At 40.3% G+C, this 18,912-nt stretch overlaps 1 protein-coding gene across 1 annotated transcript in view; it reads right to left on the reverse strand.

Moving 5' to 3' along the window:
• Positions 1 to 6,896: 6,896 nt before the first annotated feature.
• nradd (neurotrophin receptor associated death domain) overlaps positions 6,897 to 18,912 on the reverse strand; it is a 35,329-nt gene continuing 23,313 nt past the window's right edge. The window contains exons 4-6 of the mRNA XM_062064193.1: positions 15,847 to 16,063; positions 15,606 to 15,748; positions 6,897 to 8,413 (exon numbers count right to left, since the gene is read on the reverse strand). Of these exons, the coding sequence (XP_061920177.1) occupies positions 8,100 to 8,413; positions 15,606 to 15,748; positions 15,847 to 16,063 (674 nt within the window). The 3' untranslated portion in view covers positions 6,897 to 8,099. The remainder of the gene's footprint in view (positions 8,414 to 15,605; positions 15,749 to 15,846; positions 16,064 to 18,912) is intronic.

Consider the following 18,912-nt stretch of genomic DNA (forward strand, 5'->3'; position numbering starts at 1 on the left):
TTCAGATCATCTTCAAGCCGCTTTCTGACCGTCTCTTCAGGATGCGCCTTTTTGTGGGCGGTCTTATTTACGTGCCTCCACTTTGACAGTGTCTTCTCCTTGTCAACGTTGGTGTAGTTGTTAGTGCTTCCACAGCGAGTTTACTGACAGATATAAGTTAGAACTTTACGCTACTTTATATTAGAAATGGCAACAGCGTAGGATGAATGTCCCATAACAAGAAGATAGAGAAAAAGAAGAAGCTTATCGACTTATGCAGATCCCAAATACACATCAGCAGGGACCAATAATTAAGAAAAGTTGGTTTTGCATAATACTGCAAAACAAATGACCAGATAATAGGTCTCCTAATAGGTGCCATTTTGCGGTCCTTATACACACACAGCATAATAATATTGGTATGTTGAAGCACAGTACGTCTGACTACAGTAGTCGTAATGCTCCGCGTTCCATGAAGCGGTGCGGCTTCTTAGCTTATCAAAGTCGTACTAAAACATTTTGACAGATTTTTGAGCGCCGTCTGTAACGTTTTATATTCTCAATGAAACATCAAAGTTTTTGTCCTGCTTTTTGATTGATTGATTGATTGATTGGAACTTGTATTAGTAGATTGCACAATGAAGTACATATTCCGTACAATTGACCACTAAATGGTAACACCCGAATAAGTTTTTCAGCTTGTTTAAGTCGGGGTCCACTTAAATTGATTCATGATACAGATATATACTATTTTCATAATACAGTCATCAGGGGTACTTGCTAGCATTGTTTATTGAACAGGCGTCAACTTGCAGTCCACACATATATTTTTTTATGTGTGACTGCCATCTAATGGTCACACTTATCATTACACCATCTACTAAATAAAGTAGTTTGAGGTCGGTAAGCACAACAACTCAGGCCAAAGGCGGGGTACGCCCTGGACAAGTCGCCACCTCATCACAAGGCCAACACAGATAGACAACATTCACACTCACATTCACACTCACTTTGCCAAAAACAAAATTCAGTTTTATTTAATCGATTCTCAAAAATTAGGAATTGATTTTGACTAGAATGAATAAAAATCACTATTTTTTTGTGAATATTTTTTTTCAAAAATCCTTTAAGTTGACATGAGTTGTTTTACAAGACAAGGCAAGGCATGTTTATTTATAGAGTACAATTCGTCCATCTATCCATCCATTTTCTACCGCTTGTCCCTTGCGGGTTCGCGGGGGGTGCTGGAGCCTATCTCAGCTGCATTCGGGCGGAAGGCGGGGTACGCCCTGGACAAGTCACCACCTCAACACAGGGCGAACACAGATAGATAGACATTCACACTCACATTCACACACTAGGACCAATTTAGTGTTGCCAATCAACCTATCCCCAGGTGCATGTCTTTGGAGGTGGGAGGAAACCGGAGTACCCGGAGGGAACCCACGTAGTCCCGGGGAGAACATGCAAACTCCACACAGAAATACCACAAGCCCGGGATTGAACTCAGGACTTTCGTATTGTGAGGCACATGCACTAAAGCCCCTGTTCCACCGTGCTGCCAGTACAATTCGTACATAAGGCAATTCAAAATGCAAACCCTGACCCTAAAAACATAAAATCAAATCATCATAAAACCAATCCAATTCAAATCAAAGAGTGTATATCAAATAATTTCAGTTGTCATATGCACAATTACTCCAAAGACATGCACCTGATGATAGGTTGATTGGCAACACTAAATTAGTGTGTGAATGTGAGTGTGAATGTTGTCTGTCTATCTGTGTTCGCCCTGCGATGAGGTGGCGACTTGTCCAGGGTGTACCCCGCCTTCCGCCCGAATGCAGCTAAATCGGGCATAAAACTGAAACGCAGTTTCACCATGGTTGGTCCTGACTCTGGGCATCAGCAGGAGACCACTCCCTAAGTTCTCAGAGCTGGAGATGGTTCATATGCTGTCAGAGATGTACTTCAGCACAAGACCATGACAAGACTTGTACACAAGCAGAGCTGTTTTAATGTATATTCTTTAAGCCAGTGCAGTGACCTCAGCACTGGACTAATATGGTCATATTTCCTGGTTCTAGTCAGGACTCGAGCAGAAGCATTTTGGGTGTACTGCTGCTGCTTTAACCTCTAAAGCAGTGGTTCTTAACCTTGTTGGAGGTACCGAACCCCACCAGTTTCATATACGCATTCACCGAACCCTTCTTTAGTGAAAAATACAATGTTTTTTTTCTCAAATTCAAGACAAAGTTATATGTTTTTTTTTTACTGGTGCACAAAATGAACCGTGCATGAACATTATCGTGTTCAAAGAACAAAACCAACACAGTGCATGAACTCACAACAAATTATACACCTGCCAATCAGATGGAAAATTAGAGGGAACATTGTTTGGGGGTATCCATAATACGGCGATAGGGAGAAGTTTTTATTTACATGATGAGTCGGGTGTGTCTTGACCAGCCTCCGCCGAACCCCTGAGGCCGACTCACCGAACCCCTAGGTTTCGATCGAACCCAGGTTAAGAACCACTGCTCTAAAGGCTTAGTGGCCACATGCGTGGACAGCACCTTTTAGCTCTTATTTCCAAAATTGTGTACACTACTGAATTGGGGTATTATGCCGACATATGGACACTTTTACTGCCATCTGGTGGTGTCAGAAGAGTATAACATACAATGGAATTTGGAAAAAAAAGGGTAAAAATAAAAATGTGCATGTCACTACACATGAAGTACACGTTTGTTACTTATGGACTAAGTACATCATATAAAAATATGATTTATAGTTTTTATTCTAATTAGGGTCCAATAAGCCCAAATAGCAAAGAGACATAAAAAAATAATGTAAACAAACAGCTTGGGCCTTAAGAGGTTAAAGCCCAATGAGAAGGCCATTCCAATAGTCTAACCTGCTGGAGACAAAGGCATGGATTAGTCTTTCTAAGTCTGATTTAGACATTATACCTCTGATTTTCACAAAGTTGTTTTGGTGGTAAAAAGTTGCTGATGGCTGTTAAAGTTTAAGTCTGAATCCGTTATTACTCCTAGATTTCTAACCTGATTATTGGGTTTCAGGGTTTGTGTCTCAAGTTGACTAATAATAGTTCATGTTAGCTTTTGTGGGCCACAAACAATTATTTCAGTTTTGCTTGAGGTTAGCTGACAAAATTTGGTTTTGCATCTGTACACTGAACTGTATGATGCAACGACAAAGTGAATCAACAGTGTGACACGTAGTTCTGAGTGTCATCTGCAGAGTTGTCCCATACTGTCTGAGCACTCCCCACAGGACTTCCCGAGGCACACGGTCGAATGCCTTCTCCAAGTCCACAAAACACATGTAGACTGGTTGGGAAAACTCCTATGCACCCTCAAGGACCCTGCCAAGAGTATGGAGCTGGTCCACAGTTCCACGACCAGGACAAAAACCACACTGCTCCTCCTGAATCTGAGGTTCGACTATCCGGCGTTGCCTCCTCTCCAGTACACCTGAATAGACCTTACCGGGAAGGCTGAGGAGTGTGATCCCTCAATAGTTGGAACACACCGTACGGTTCCCTTTCTTAAAGAGAGGAACCACCACCCCGGTCTGCCAATCCAGAGGCACCGTCCCAGATGTCCACGCAATGCTGCAGAGTCTTGTCAACCAAGACAGCCCTGCAACATCCAGAGCCTTAAGAAACTCCGGGCAGATCCCATCCACCCTCAGGGCCTTGCCACCAAGGAACTTTTTAACTACCTCGGCAACCTCAGCCCCACAGATTCCCCAGGCACTGCTTTCTCATAGGAAGACGTGTTGGTCGGATTGAAGAGGTCTTCAAAGTACACTACCGTTCAAAAGTTTGGGGTCACATTGAAATGTCCTTATTTTTGAAGGAAAAGCACTGTACTTTTCAATGAAGATAACTTTAAACTAGTCTTAACTTTAAATAAATACATTCTATACATTGCTAATGTGGTAAATGACTATTCTAGCTGCAAATGTCTGGTTTTTGGTGCAATATCTACATAGGTGTATAGAGGCCCATTTCCAGCAACTATCACTCCAGTGTTCTAATGGTACAATGTGTTTGCTCATTGGCTCAGAAGGCTAATTGATGATTAGAAAACCCTTGTGCAATCATGTTCACACATCTGAAAACAGTTTACCTCATTACAGAAGCTACAAAACTGACCTTCCTTTGAGCAGATTGAGTTTCTGGAGCATCACATTTGTGGGGTCAATTAAACGCTCAAAATGGCCAGAAAAAGAGAACTTTCATCTGAAACTCGACAGTCTATTCTTGTTCTTAGAAATGAAGGCTATTCCACAAAATTGTTTGGGTGACCCCAAACTTTTGAACGGAAGTGTACTTCCTCCACCGATCCACAACATCCGCAGTCGAGGTCAGCATCTGCGGTCCCCTCCAAGGTTTCTCATTGTATCCCATTGGGTTGAGTTTTTTCTTGCCCTGATGTGGGATCTGAGCCGAGGATGTCGTTGTGACTTGTGCAGCCCTTTGAGACACTTGTGATTAAAGGCTATATAAATAAACTTTGATTGATTGATTTTAAATATAGCCAGGTGTGCCAGGCTGCCAACCAGGGACAGGGGAGGGAAAGAGCGCTCAGGCAGACGTGCAGGAATGGAAACCAAAATAAGAGCGCTCCACAGCAAAAAAACACAAACTAAGGAAACAACCGAATATGTAAACCTGTGACATTAACTGAGCAAAAAGCATTCAAAAAGATAAAACCAAAAACAAAAAAATGAAATACATTTTTTAATGAACTAAAGCACACAAAAAAAAATAATCAAAAAGGAATTCTGAGGCTCAATAAGGACTTATATGTCCTGTTTGATTACGGCGATAATTAAAAAATCGAGAAAGTGTTAAAAGGTGTTCAAAAAAAGAGCAGAGCTCAGACCTTTTTATTACAAATGATTTATTAATTGAATGACAAAACCCCATAAACAGGCAAAGTAAAATATGAAATATGTACATAAAGATAACATGATCATGTGAAGCCATCACACAGTGTAGCACACACAGATGCCATTTGAACATGCTGCTCAAATAAATAGAGAAGGTGTTCTGTTCTCAATGATCCCTTTTGGTGGCCCTCGCATATTTCTATTTACAAGAGTGAACACGTGAGGAAGAGCTTAAAAAGAGAGTTCTGTTCGGTTGTGTTCCATAAGGAATACCAACAATATCGGCATCATTACAATATGAAGCCGATTTCAAGTGTTGTCATGGCAATATTGGGTAACACTTTAGTATGGGGAACATATTCTAAGTAACAAAGACTTAATTTAGAGTTATTTGGACACTAGGGGAACATATAAGGGTTAGGGTTAGGGTTACTAATAAGCAATAATTCTGAGGTTATTGAGGGAAGACTCTCAGTTAATGACTTACTGGTTGTATAATAAGGCCATGCAGAAGAAGGCATTAATAAGTACTTAAAAATGACTTTTCACTGCTGCACTCTAGAAAGAAGTTCCGCAGCCTCCGAAGCAGATCCTCCATGTTCTGTAACAGCTTCTTCCCTCAGGCCGTAAAGACTCTTGAACGCATCATAATTATCCCCTCAACTCCCCCCAAAATGGATTAACTCGCTGGAATAAAAAAGACAATATAACATACATCCATAAACGTGGATGCATATGAAAAAGTGCAATATATTTATCTGTACAGTAACCTATTTATTTATTTATATATGCACCTTATTGCTTTTTTATTCTGCACTACCATGAGCTGATGGAACGAAATTTCGTCCTTATCTGTACTGTAAAGTTCAAATTTGAAGGACAATAAAAAGGAAGCCGAAAGAGCCAATATGTTACTAATTTGCATGTTAATAAGCAACTAATTAATGGTGAATATGTTCCCCATTCTAAAGTGTTACCCAATATTCATATGAAGAATTATTGGAGTATTGGAACATGTAAACTCCTCAGGTGGCAATTAGAATAATTCATCTTTTTTTTAAAAGTTGCAAATACAAACAATAATAGGCTAGATCAGTGGTCCCCAACCACCGGTCCGGGGACCGGTACCGGTCCGTGACGCATTTGCTACCGAGCTGCACAGAAACATTAAATTATAAACTACCACATTTTCTCAGACTTAACTTTGGCCTGTCCCACTAAACACACCAATAAGCCTGTTAATAGATGTATATTACAACTCCATTGTAGTTGTAACGGGACAACGCACATCAATGGATATATAACATTTTAATATGCCAGATTGTGGGCAAAGGCTAATTTACACGGAGAAAGCCGGTCCGTGAAAATACTGCATATATTAAAACCGGTCCCTGGTGGAAAAAAGGTTGGGGAACACTGGGCTAGATGACTCTTATGCATATTATGTGGACATGATGCCAAATATATTTTCAATAGTGAGTAGTACTGATGCAAACAATATTGTATTATTGAAAATGATACCACGGAGTCTCCTTGATGGAAGTGGATGTGAAGGCAATGCCTTTGGAAAAGTAGGATATAATATTACAGAGTACCTCAACTTAAGAGTGTTTTGAGATAAGAGCTGTCTCACGACTCATTGTTATGCTTCAAAATGTGGGTTACACAATGAGTCACAGTGAACCCCGTAAGATCGGACCAAAACATCTTACTCGCTAGCATTAGTTTATAGCTATAGATGGACATAACTTTGTCTTTCAACCATGGAAAGGAAAAAAAGTGGGTGTGAAGGACGGTGACGGTGACGTTGAGAAGAAGTGGATGGTTCTTAAAAAAAGAAATCATCAAAGATACGACGAAGAAATTTGAGCGCATCACAGCCAGCCAAGAATGTTCAAATATATCAGGGGCGTCCAAACTTTTTCCACTGAGGGCCGCAAACGGAAAAATTAAAGCATTTGGGGGCCATTTTGATATTTTTCATTTTCAAACCATGTATTTATTTTACCTTTAGGGGTCCCGGGGACCATAAAGGGTCTCAGTTATTAAAATGTTAAAAATAAGTCTAATTTGTATTATTTTTTATTTAACGCTTACAGTAAATCTCTATATCAACTTTAAAAAAAAAAAAGGTTTTATGGCTTTTCTGTCAAAAACAACTTTGTTTTTTATAGTAAAACTGAAATATGCAGTATTTAGTAGTTAGAACCCTAAAATATAAATAATGCAGTACACCATTGATTTTAATTATTTAATATTTTTGAGTCATCACAGTGAAAAGATAAATAAAATACCACTAAATATATTTGGGATCCAAAAGGTGCCCCACTCATAAAGTGATACATTTTTATTATTTAAAAAAAACAAAAACTTTCATCATTTAAGAGATCAACTTCAGATATATCTGTTGATTTTACGTTTGAACTATTATTTTGTTTGTTTTATGCTCTTTTGTCAAAAGAAACTTTGTTTTTATATGGCAACTACACAATATATGCAATATTTACCACATAAAACATTTTAAAGTGAAAAATTTGAACTAATTGGAGCTTTGACAATAATGAAGTATAACATGGATTTTTTTGTCATTATATATTTTTTTGAGCAGTGGCAAAAAAAGAAAAAGAAAGGAAGACAAAAGAAAAAAAAACAGCCTGCATGGCAGCTTTGTGTCAACATTGCAACTTTTTCTCATTAGATTTCACCTCATTCCACTTTTTTAAATGTTAATTTTTATTTTTTGCAATAGCATTTCCAGAATGTGTGGCGGGCCGCTAAACAATTAGCTGCGGGCCGCAAATGGCCGCACTTTGGACACCCATGAAATATATCAACGGCAGACATTATCCATGAAAATATAGAAAAAAGCTGCAGATGGTGTGTTTGTTGGAGAAGCATCTGGAAGGAGGCACCATAAATTAATTACTTTATAAAACTACTGTAGTTGTTTGTAGTACATTCTATCGTATTGTTTTCTGTTAAAATGGTGCAGTTTTGGGGGTCAAACACTGATTAAATTGATTCAATTAATTTCAATGGCCAACGTTGATTTGAGATAAGAATGTTTTGGGTGAAGAACTCCGTCATAGAACCAATGAAGCTGGCAAGTTGAGGTACTACTGTATATTAGTGTGGATTAAAAAGATTCATAAGGCGTGCTCTGCAGTCCAAGTGGTGCAGCTTGATGGTGGCTTCCTTCACACCACAGAGACGCCCTGCGTGGGACAGTTGAGGGCCGACACCACGTCGGGCCTCTCGATGCGAGCCAGCGCCGAGCACAGCAGTCCCAGAGTGGATCCTTCTTTCAGCGCCCAGGTGGAGAGGAGCGTGCGAGCGGGGGCCTCGCCGCGTCCGAACAGGTCCAGCTGCTCGGGGTCGTAGCCCAGCGCTTGGCCCAGCTGACGCCAGCCGCGGCCCGCCCCCTCCTCCAGGAGCCGCTCTACCTCTTCCTGCCTGTGGGGGGGCAGGTTGATGTACAGGCGTGTGTCCTGCTTGCTGTCCCTCTTTGTACCTTTGGACCACACAAATATGACGTCACTGCTCGACCTTTAACAATCATTTTCATCACAGTCTTGTTGCTTTGTTTCAACATGCATTGGGAATGAATAGTGGCAGAAAAACAACAATAAACAACAGACTTGATTTCTACTTGTGTGTGAATGTGTGAAGTAAAGTGTAGTAGTAAAGTGATTTGGGTATCATTCCAGGTAGAGATGTCCGATAATGGCTTTTTTGCCGATATCCGATATTGTCCAACTCTTAATTACCGATTCCGATATCAACCGATACCGATATATACAGTCATGGAATTAACACATTATTATGCCTAATTTTGTTGTGATGCCCCGCTGGATGCATTAAACAATGTAACAAGGTTTTCCAAAATAAATCAACTCAAGTTATGGAAAAAAATGCCAACATGGCACTGCCATATTTATTATTGAAGTCACAAAGTGCATCATTTTTTTTTAACATGCCTCAAAACAGCAGCTTGGAATTTGGGACATGCTCTCCCTGAGAGAGCATGAGGAGGTTGAGGTGGGCGGGGTTGAGGTGGGAGGGTAGGGGGCAGCGGGGGGGGGGGTGTATATTGTAGCGTCCCGGAAGAGTTAGTGCTGCAAGGGGTTCTGGGTATTTGTTCTGTTGTGTTTATGTTGTGTTACGGTGCGGATGTTCTCCCGAAATGTGTTTGTCATTCTTGTTTGGTGTGGGTTCACAGTGTGGCGCATATTTGTAACAGTGTTAAAGTTGTTTATACGGCCACCCTCAGTGTGACCTGTATGGCTGTTGATCAAGTATGCCTTGCATTCACTTGTGTGTGTGAAAAGCCGTAGATATTATGTGATTGGGCCGGCACGCAAAGGCTGTGCCTTTAAGGTAATTATTGGCGCTCTGTACTTCTCCCTACGTCTGTGTACCACTCCGTACAGCGGCGTTTTAAAAAGTCATACATTTAACTTTTTGAAACCGGTACCAAAAATTTCCGATATTACATTTTAAAGCATTTATCGGCCGATAATATCGGCAGTCCGATATTATCGGACATCTCTAATTCCAGGTATAGTAAAGCGCCATTTACTGCTAACACTGGTTGCACTTATTTTTACACTTGCATGACAGATAAGACTGCTGCTAAAAAAATAGCTCGTAAAGGTATTTAGGCTTAAACAATGGTGACAGTTTGACACTGGAACAGATTCGTTCTATCAGAGCGGGGTCTCCAAACATTCCAATTTGATACATTTAGTCCAGTAATGATAAATAAATGATAAATGGGTTGTACTTGTATAGCGCTTTTCTACCTTCAAGGTACTCAAAGCGCTTTGACAGTATTTCCACATTTACCCATTCACACACACATTCACACACTGATGGCGGGAGCTGCCATGCAAGGCGCTAACCAGCAGCCATCAGAGGCAAAGGGTGAAGTGTCTTGCCCAAGGACACAACGGACGTGACTAGGAAGGTAGAAGGTGGGGATTGAACCCCAGTAACCAGCAACACTCTGATTGCTGGCACAGCCACTCTACCAACTTCGCCACGCCGTCCCATGTAAAGTAAAGTAAAGTAAAGATGCTGAAAGCCATCCAGTGTAGCAGAGTGTCATAGCACACACACTTGGTATTCTGAGTGCACATGTCAGCACATGTAGAAGTGTGCCAGTCCTCCTTTTCCACTCATTAGTTTATTTGTGGCGGCCCACCACAATTACATGTGCACCGCCGCAGATGAAAGAAATTGAAGAAATTGTGGATAAAAGAGGAACAGTCACCTCGACAGTATGGCAGTTGTTTGGATTTGTTTCCAAACGGACCGTAGTCGGACCGAAGTGGTCTGTAAACTGTGCAAGGCGCTCTTCCGCACCAAGACCATTGGTACCACACCACCTTAACCGTGCTCACCCTTTAGAGCACAGCCGTAAATTCCTGGCACTAAACCTGCAGAAAATAGTTCTTCTCAGGTTTCTCTATGTTTACATTTTTACACTTTGCACTATTTTGTTACACATTATTAAGCATTTCTTATGTATTCCTTATTTTTTCACATTCATTTCAAAAAGTTATTGCGAAGTGTTCAATGTTAATTTACAATTGTGTTTACATTGTTTGGGTGTTTTCCATGGTTGTGTCGACATTTCTTTTCCTTTCTGCCTCGATAGCTGAGGGGATTATAATATATATCATAATTTTAACATTTAACAGATTTTTTTCCATGTCCTTATTTTCATAGGTCATGGGGGCGGCATGGCGCAGTGGGTAGAGCGGCCGTGCCAGAAACCTGAGGGTGGCAGGTTTGCTCCCCGCCTCTTGCCATCCAAATCGCTGCCGTTGTGTCCTTGGTGAATGAATGATGAATAATGGGTGGTGGTCGGAGGGGCCGTAGGCGCGAACTGGCAGCCACGCTTCCAGGGAGACTGTGGCTATGAAAGTAGTTTACCACCACCAGGTGTGAATGAATGATGGCTTCTCACTTCTCTGTGAAGCACTTTGAGTGTCTAGAAAAGCGCTATATAAATCTAATCTATTATTATTATAAAAAAGATCAATAATTATCCAGATTGACCGATACAAAACACTTATACTTGATAGTTTTCAGCTATATCGCCCAACCCTATGACTGAGTGACTTCTTAATGCACAATACCACACAGATGACCTGGTCGCGCAATAAATAACGCATCTATACATCATTATAGTGATATATCTGAAGTACAATAGCATGCATATTATCTTTAAAAATAGCGCACACTTACAAAACCCAGAAAAAAACCACATGAATGATTATTTTTAATACCGAATTCTGTCAGTACTACCGGGTAACGATTCACCATCATATTGGTGAGGAAAGACTTAAATGTGGTTTTGCACAGTAGAGGGACATCAGTCGCTAGGTCGAATGCTACATTGCGTCGACGACGCGTTTGTTTGCTTGGTGCTGTCAAATTTTTGGGACACAGCCAGAATATCATCAACATGTACAAACCCCGTTTCCATATGAGTTGGGAAATTGTGTTAGATGTAAATATAAACGGAATATAATGATTTGCAAATCATTTTCAACCCATATTCAGTTGAATATGCTACAAAGACAACATATTTGATGTTCAAACTGATAAACTTTTTTTTTTTGGAAAATAATCATTTACTTTAGAATTTGATGCCAGCAACACGTGACAAAGAAGTTGGGAAAGGTGGAAATAAATACTGATAAAGTTGAGGAATGCTCATCAAACACTTATTTGGAACATCCCACAGTAGAACAGGCAAATTGGGAACAGGTGGGTGCCATGATTGGGTATAAAAGTAGATTCCATGAAATGCTCAGTCATTCACAAACAAGGATGGGGCGAGGGTCACCACTTTGTCAACAAATGCGTGAGCAAATTGTTGAACAGTTTAAGAAAAACCTTTCTCAACCAGCTATTGCAAGGAATTTAGGGATTTCACCATCTACGGTCCGTAATATCATCAAAGGGTTCAGAGAATCTGGAGAAATCACTGCACGTAAGCAGCTAAGCCCGTGACCTTCCATCCCTTAGGCTGTACTGCATCAACAAGCGACATCAGTGTGTAAAGGATATCACCACATGGGCTCAGGAACACTTCAGAAACCCACTGTCAGTAACTACAGTTGGTCGCTACATCTGTAAGTGCAAATCATTGTGTTCCGTTTATATTTACATCTAACACAATTTCCCAACTCATATGGAAACGGGGTTTGTAATTTCACAATATAATGACGGCCAAAGTTATATCATTTATATCGTATATCGTCTACATCAGTTTGTTTTTTTTAACCTTTTTGACCTCAGGGCCAAACTTTTCCACTGTTATTTGTTTATTGTATTGTTTTGTATGAATGTCTCTTACTAAGAAACCAAATGTACTTGCAGGTACAAATAAAGAAATCAAATCTAATCCAACCTAAACCACAGAGGGGCCCCGGGGCCCACTCAATGATTACCACTGAACTGTTTATTACTGCAGTATCTTGTAACAGACATTTCCGCCATGTTTGATTGAGGTAATATATGCTCACAGCTGATAATCGTGTTTATGAGAGGTGCAACAGTCAAGGTAACCCACGCTATGGTCTGTACCTGGTTTTAGGGCCACGGTTTTGGTTCTTTTTCGGTACGAACAACTTTTTTTCCTCTCAAAGTTGTTTGTTTGTCATCACAAACACTCTGCAGTAAACAAAGCGTCATTGGTATAGTGAATACTATAAGACTATCATTTCAAGTTAACATTTATTAAACAATACTTTCAAATGGTCAATTATTATTTATAATCTTTAATTTCTTGTATACATCAGTGATTCTCACCAGTGCTTTGACAAACAGCAAGCGGTGACCCAGATTGTGGAGTTTTTTTAAATTTTAAACCCAACCACTGTATCTTATATTTTTAAAAAGTACATTAAATTGAAGTTTGATTTTGAGGTACTGTAAAATAATGTGTACCAACACATAAAATAACTTTAATGATTGTATCAGGAACAAAATGTTGTTCTATCCACAAACAAACAAAAAGAACACAAAGTGTCTGTCTGCAGAGTTTGGTACTGTACAGCGGTACAGTTGTGCTTCTTACTCCAACAGCAGGGACACGTTTTTTTTAGTACATGTTATATCAGAGGAGTGGAATTTTTGCTGACACATAAATTAAAAGATATTTAGATATAAAAATGCTTTTTCTGATTAAATTAGTGGGTGTGTTGATGCTCCCAGTCAGGACCAATGCAGTCCCATAGACGTTCTCGGAGTGCCTGCAAGTCCGCATTTGAGCCAGGATTACTGGTGAGCTGCAGCAGATAGTGGGACTAAAGTCGTTGCTCCCTTTAAATGTTGTTTCAACTTCTATGCTAGTGTGAGACATATTTCTTTATTTTGTTCTTCTGGGCTGCACTTCCAGCTGTGTAAGGGGACGATTGAACATTAATTACGTCGTGAGGAGACTTGACATTTGCGACGGTGGAAGTTCAAACCCCGGCTGAGTCAGACCAAAGACTATAAAAATGGGACCCATTACCTCCCTGCTTGGCACTCAGCACCAAGGGTTGGAATTGGGGGTTAAATCACCAAAAATGATTCCCGGGCGCAGCCACCGCTGCTGCTCACTGCTCCCCTCACCTCCCCTCACCTCCCAGGGGGTGATCAAGGATGATGGGTCAAATGCAGAGAATCATTTTGCCACACCTGGTGTGTGTGTGACAATCATTGGTACTTTAACTTTAACTTTTAACAAGAGGTTGCGCTCACGGACACACTTTCACACACAAGCGTACACAAACACACACACACATTCACAAACACACACATAGGATGACGGTCAATAAAGGCGGATTTTTCCGTGCAGGATAAGACCAAGCATCCCTACTACTACGTTATCTTCTAACAGACATTTGTGACATGTTTGATAGAGGAATTATGCTAACAGCTGATCACCGTAATCGAACAAACTAATCGCGATCATTACTAATCATTACTGCCACAAGTGGTGGAAAAGTGTATTACAACTGAGTACTGCGGCGGCCCATACAGACCACAGCTGAGAAACAGATTTTTCGGCGGCTCTCCAGGGGTGCACATGGCCCAACAATGGTTAAGAAACACTGGTCTGTATTGCGCAACACTAATATAAAATCAAATGAATCGATTTAACTGCTGCAGTCCTATAAATATGCATTTATATGCATGAAGTAGATGCTTATGAAGGTTTACAAGTAGAGATGTCCGATAATATCGGCCTGCCAATATTATCGGCCGATAAATGCTTTAAAATGTAATATCGGAAATTATCGGTATTGGTTTTTTATTATCGGTATCGTTTTTATTTTTTATTTTTTATTAAATCAACATAAAAAACACAAGATACACTTACAATTAGTGCACCAACCCAAAAAAAAAACTCCCTCCCCCATTTACACTCATTCACACAAAAGGGTTGTTTCTTTCTGTTATTAATATTCTGGTTCCTACATTATATATCAATATATATCAATACAGTCTGCAAGGGATACAGTCCGTAAGCACACATAATTGTGCGTGCTGCTGGTCCACTAATAGTACTAACCTTTAACAGTTAATTTTACTCATTTTCATTAATTACTCATTTCTATGTAACTGTTTTTATATTGTTTTACTGTCTTTTTTATTCAAGAAAATGTTTTTAATTTATTTATCTTATTTTATTTTATTATTATTTTTTAAAAAGGACCTTATCTTCACCATACCTGGTTGTCCAAATTAGGCATAATAATGTGTTAATTCCACGACTGTGTATATCAGTATCGGTTGATATCGGTATCTGTAATTAAAGAGTTGGACAATATCGGAATATCGGATATCAACAAAAAGCCATTATCGGACATCCCTATTTACAAGGTTTGGTGTCGATCCAACACAATGTTGTAGTTAATGTTTGGATGAATAAAAAGCACTTTTAACTCTATTAAAACAGCAGCATATGTGATTATGGCCCACAGTATTGTAAACAGGTGTGTTTTTTAGCAAGTAAAAAGTAGATATGTACAGTCGTGGTCAAAAGTTGACATACACTTGTAAAGAACATAATGTCATGGCTGTCTTGAGTTTCCAATCATTTATACTACTCTTATTTTTTTGTGATAGAGTGATTGGAGCACATACTTGTTGGTCACAAAAAACATTCATTAAGTTTGGTTCTTTTATGAATTTATGTTGGGTCTACTGAAAATGTGACCAAATCTGCTGGGTCAAAAGTATACATACAACAATGTTAATATTTGGTTACATGTCTCTTGGCAAGTTTCACTGCAATGCGGCGCTTTTGGTAGCCATCCACAAGCTTCTGGTTGAATTTTTGACCAGTTGCAGTTCAACTAAATTTGTTGGTTTTCTGACCTGGACTTGTTTATTAAGCATTGTCCACACGTTTAAGTCAGGACTTTGGGAAAGCCATTCTAAAACCATTACTTTACCACTTTTGACGTGTGTTTGTAGACCCATAATAAATTCATAAAAGAACCAAACTTCATGAATGTTTTTTGTGACCAACAAGTATGTGCTCCAATCACTCTATCACAAAAAAGTAAGAGTTGGAGAAATGATTGGAAACTCAAGACAGCCATGACATTATGTCCTTTACAAGTGTAAGTAAACTTTTGACCATGTATGTACAGTATGCGAGGCCCGACTATGACTGTGTGCTTGGTGTGTCGCACCTTTACAGGGCTGGTTGTCTTGCAGACTCTGCGAGTCGAGGAACACTCCGCTGTCGCTTTGCAGCTTCTCTCCTTCTGGGGACGCGCCCAGCTCGGCGGCCCGGGCCTTGGACAGAGCCTTCTTCTGTTTACACGATCTCCAGCTGCGGGCAGCAGGAGGGAGACGATATCAGCAAAAAACTTGCCACGCTTTTTGCCTGGACTCCATATAAGGAGTTTGTCATCAGGGCTGAGGACGCACCAGTTGTAGGCGACGTAGACCAGCAGGCCCAGCACCACTGCAGCTGGTACGGACACGTAGGCCAGGATGTTGTTGCTGTTGTTGTTGCCGTTCTCATTCTGCGGGGTGGACTTCGGTGTCCCTGGGGCGGCGCTGCCTCCCCCTTGCGTCACCTCTTCAACACCCGACCAACTCGGAGCGTTGCGGGCCGCATCAGAGAGAACGTGTAGCTTTTTATCTGTGGAGACAATTTTTTGTCACATGTGCACATATGGACACATCAAATTAGGGCAAAAATAGTCCCTAAAATAAAAGATTTAAAAAAACCTTTTTACGCTTCTGTCTCCCCCCCTGCGGTCTGGCTTTTTTAGGATCAAACAGCACAAGGTACCACGGTGACCCCTTGGGGGTGAAGGAGTCATGACATGTGCAGAGATGACCTTTAGGTGGTTGTTAGGAAGCAAGGAGACACGCTGCAGGGCGAGTTAACCTCCACTACTTAAGTGGGCTCTTATTCCACACTGCTGACTTCCTGGTTGGGGAGTTAGTGTTGGGATGAGGTGTGGACTCAGATGTTGACCACATGTCCGTGTTTTCCCTCTGAGGCCCTCCTACTATTTCCAGCTTCTTTTATCTCTCAGTGCTTGTTTACATTCACTGGTTCTTGCTAAAAAAATATTGTTTTGCTTTTTTCAACACAACAATAACATTCTCAGGCGATGTAAACATTGAACACGGTGCCTGTAAAAATGGAGGACGTGCACATAATCTTTCAACTTCAATCAAATACTTCCATCGGTACGTTTCAAAATATATATGTTTTTCACAAATACTCGATGGATGCACCAGATTTAACTATAGTCCTTAATTTATTGGTTGCGTGGAAATTTTGGGGTATGGAGTTTACAATCACTTGAGAATGTCATGAAAAAGGAAAAACGTCAAACTTGAAAAGGCTGTACCAGTCCAGGCTGCGCTAGATGTTGTATGTGTTGCCATGGTGATGTAGTGTGTACACACGCTATTGGGATGTAACGATATGAACATTTCACATCACGTTATTGTCACCAAAATTATAATGCTTTTGTTGAATGTGCTTAAAATGTACTCATACACTCATAAGTAGAGATGTCTGATAATGGCTTTTTGCCGATATCCGATATTCCGATATTGTCCAACTCTTAATTACCGATACCGATATCAACCGATACCGATATATACAGTCGTGGAATTAACTCATTATTATGTCTAATTTGGACAACCAGGTATGGTGAAGATAAGGTCCTTTTTAAAAAATAATAATAAAATAAGATAAATAAATTAAAAACATTTTCTTGAATAAAAAAAAAAGTAAAACAATATAAAACAGTTACATAGAAACTAGTAATTAATGAAAATGAGTCAAATTAACTGTTAAAGGTTAGTACTATGAGTGGACCAGCAGCACGCACAATCATGTGTGCTTACGGACTGTATCCCTTGCAGACTGTATATGGCGTGGCGCAGTGGGTAGAGCAACCGTGCCAGAAACCTGAGGGTTGCAGGTTCGCTCCCCGCCTCTTACCATCTAAAAATAGCGGCTGTTGTGTCCTCGGGCAGGACACTTCACCCTTTTCCCCCGGTGCCGCTCACACCGGTGAAATAAATGATAGGTGGTGGTCGGAGGGGCCTTAGGCGCAAATTGCAGCCACGCTTTCATCAGTCTGCCCCAGGGCAGCTGCGGCTACGAAAGTAGCTTACCACCACCAGGTGTGAATGATTGATGTTCTACATGTAAAGCGACTTTGGGTACTTAGAAAAGCGCTATATAAATCTCAGGTATTATTATTATTATTGATATATATTGATATATAACGTAGGAACCAGAATATTAATAACAGAAAGAAACAACCATTTTGTGTGAATGAGTGTAAATGGGGGAGGGAGGTTTTTTGGGTTGGTGCACTAATTGTAAGTGTATCTTGTGTTTTTTATGTTGATTTAATAAAAAAATTTAAAAAACGATACCGATAATTTAAAAAACGATACCGATAATTTCCAATATTACATTTTAAAGCATTTATCGGCCGATAATATCGGCCTGCCGATATTATCGGACATCTATACTCATAAGTGATAACCAAGTTTTATTCTAAAAAATAAAAAAAAAACTTTCTTGGCAGAATAAATATGTTGTATATTAATATTGTTATGGCTGCTTAAGAGCTTATTTTTATTTGAGTGTTTGAATATATTTATCTTCCATTTTAATTTGTAAAAGTTTATTAATGCAAGACAAAAACGTGTTTATAGAATCACGTCCGGTTTATGTGACGTCAAGAAAATTCACTTCCTGTTTGTCATATTGCTTCGAGTATCGATCGATCTCTCTGTCTAAAAGAACACAGCTTGTAGGTTTAATGTGCACACTTTAATATCTTCACTGCTCAGACAGTAATGTGTTTATACAAGTTTAGATTGGGGAATGTCGGTTTTTTTATGTGGAAAGAAGTTACCGGCTCTTGTATGTATGTTAGCATAAAAGCAGTCTAGCGCTGGCTTCTTCTCCAATAAATGAGCAGTATCACCGGTCTGTGAGTTCAGAATCAGAATCGGAATCAAAATAGTTTTTATTGCCATTGTTTGAGAACGGGTTCACAAACTAGGAATTTTTCTTGGTGCAATCATGCAACATAAAACACATATAACACAGAATAGGTAATAAAAAGAGTTCTTCAAAGAGTTATCAACCATTGTTTTACAATCATCCATCCATCCATCCATTTCTTCCGCTTATCCGAGGTCGCGGGGGCAGCAGCCTAAGGAGGGAAGCCCAGACTTCCCTCTCCCCAGCCACTTCGTCCAGCTCCTCCCGGGGGATCCCGAGGCGTTCCCAGGCCAGCCGGGAGACATAGTCTTCCCAACGTGTCCTGGGTCTTCCCCGTGGCCTCCTACTGGTTGGACGTGCCCTAAACACCTCCCTAGGGAGGCGTTCGGGTGGCATCCTGACCAGATGCCCGAACCACCTCATCTGGCTCCTCTCGATGTGGAGGAGCAGCGGCTTTACTTTGAGCTCCCACCCAAAGCTCATGACCATAGGTGAGGATG

This window comes from Entelurus aequoreus, linkage group LG11 (genome assembly GCF_033978785.1).
Source record: "Entelurus aequoreus isolate RoL-2023_Sb linkage group LG11, RoL_Eaeq_v1.1, whole genome shotgun sequence".
In the NCBI taxonomy this organism is placed as follows: Eukaryota; Metazoa; Chordata; class Actinopteri; order Syngnathiformes; family Syngnathidae; genus Entelurus; species Entelurus aequoreus.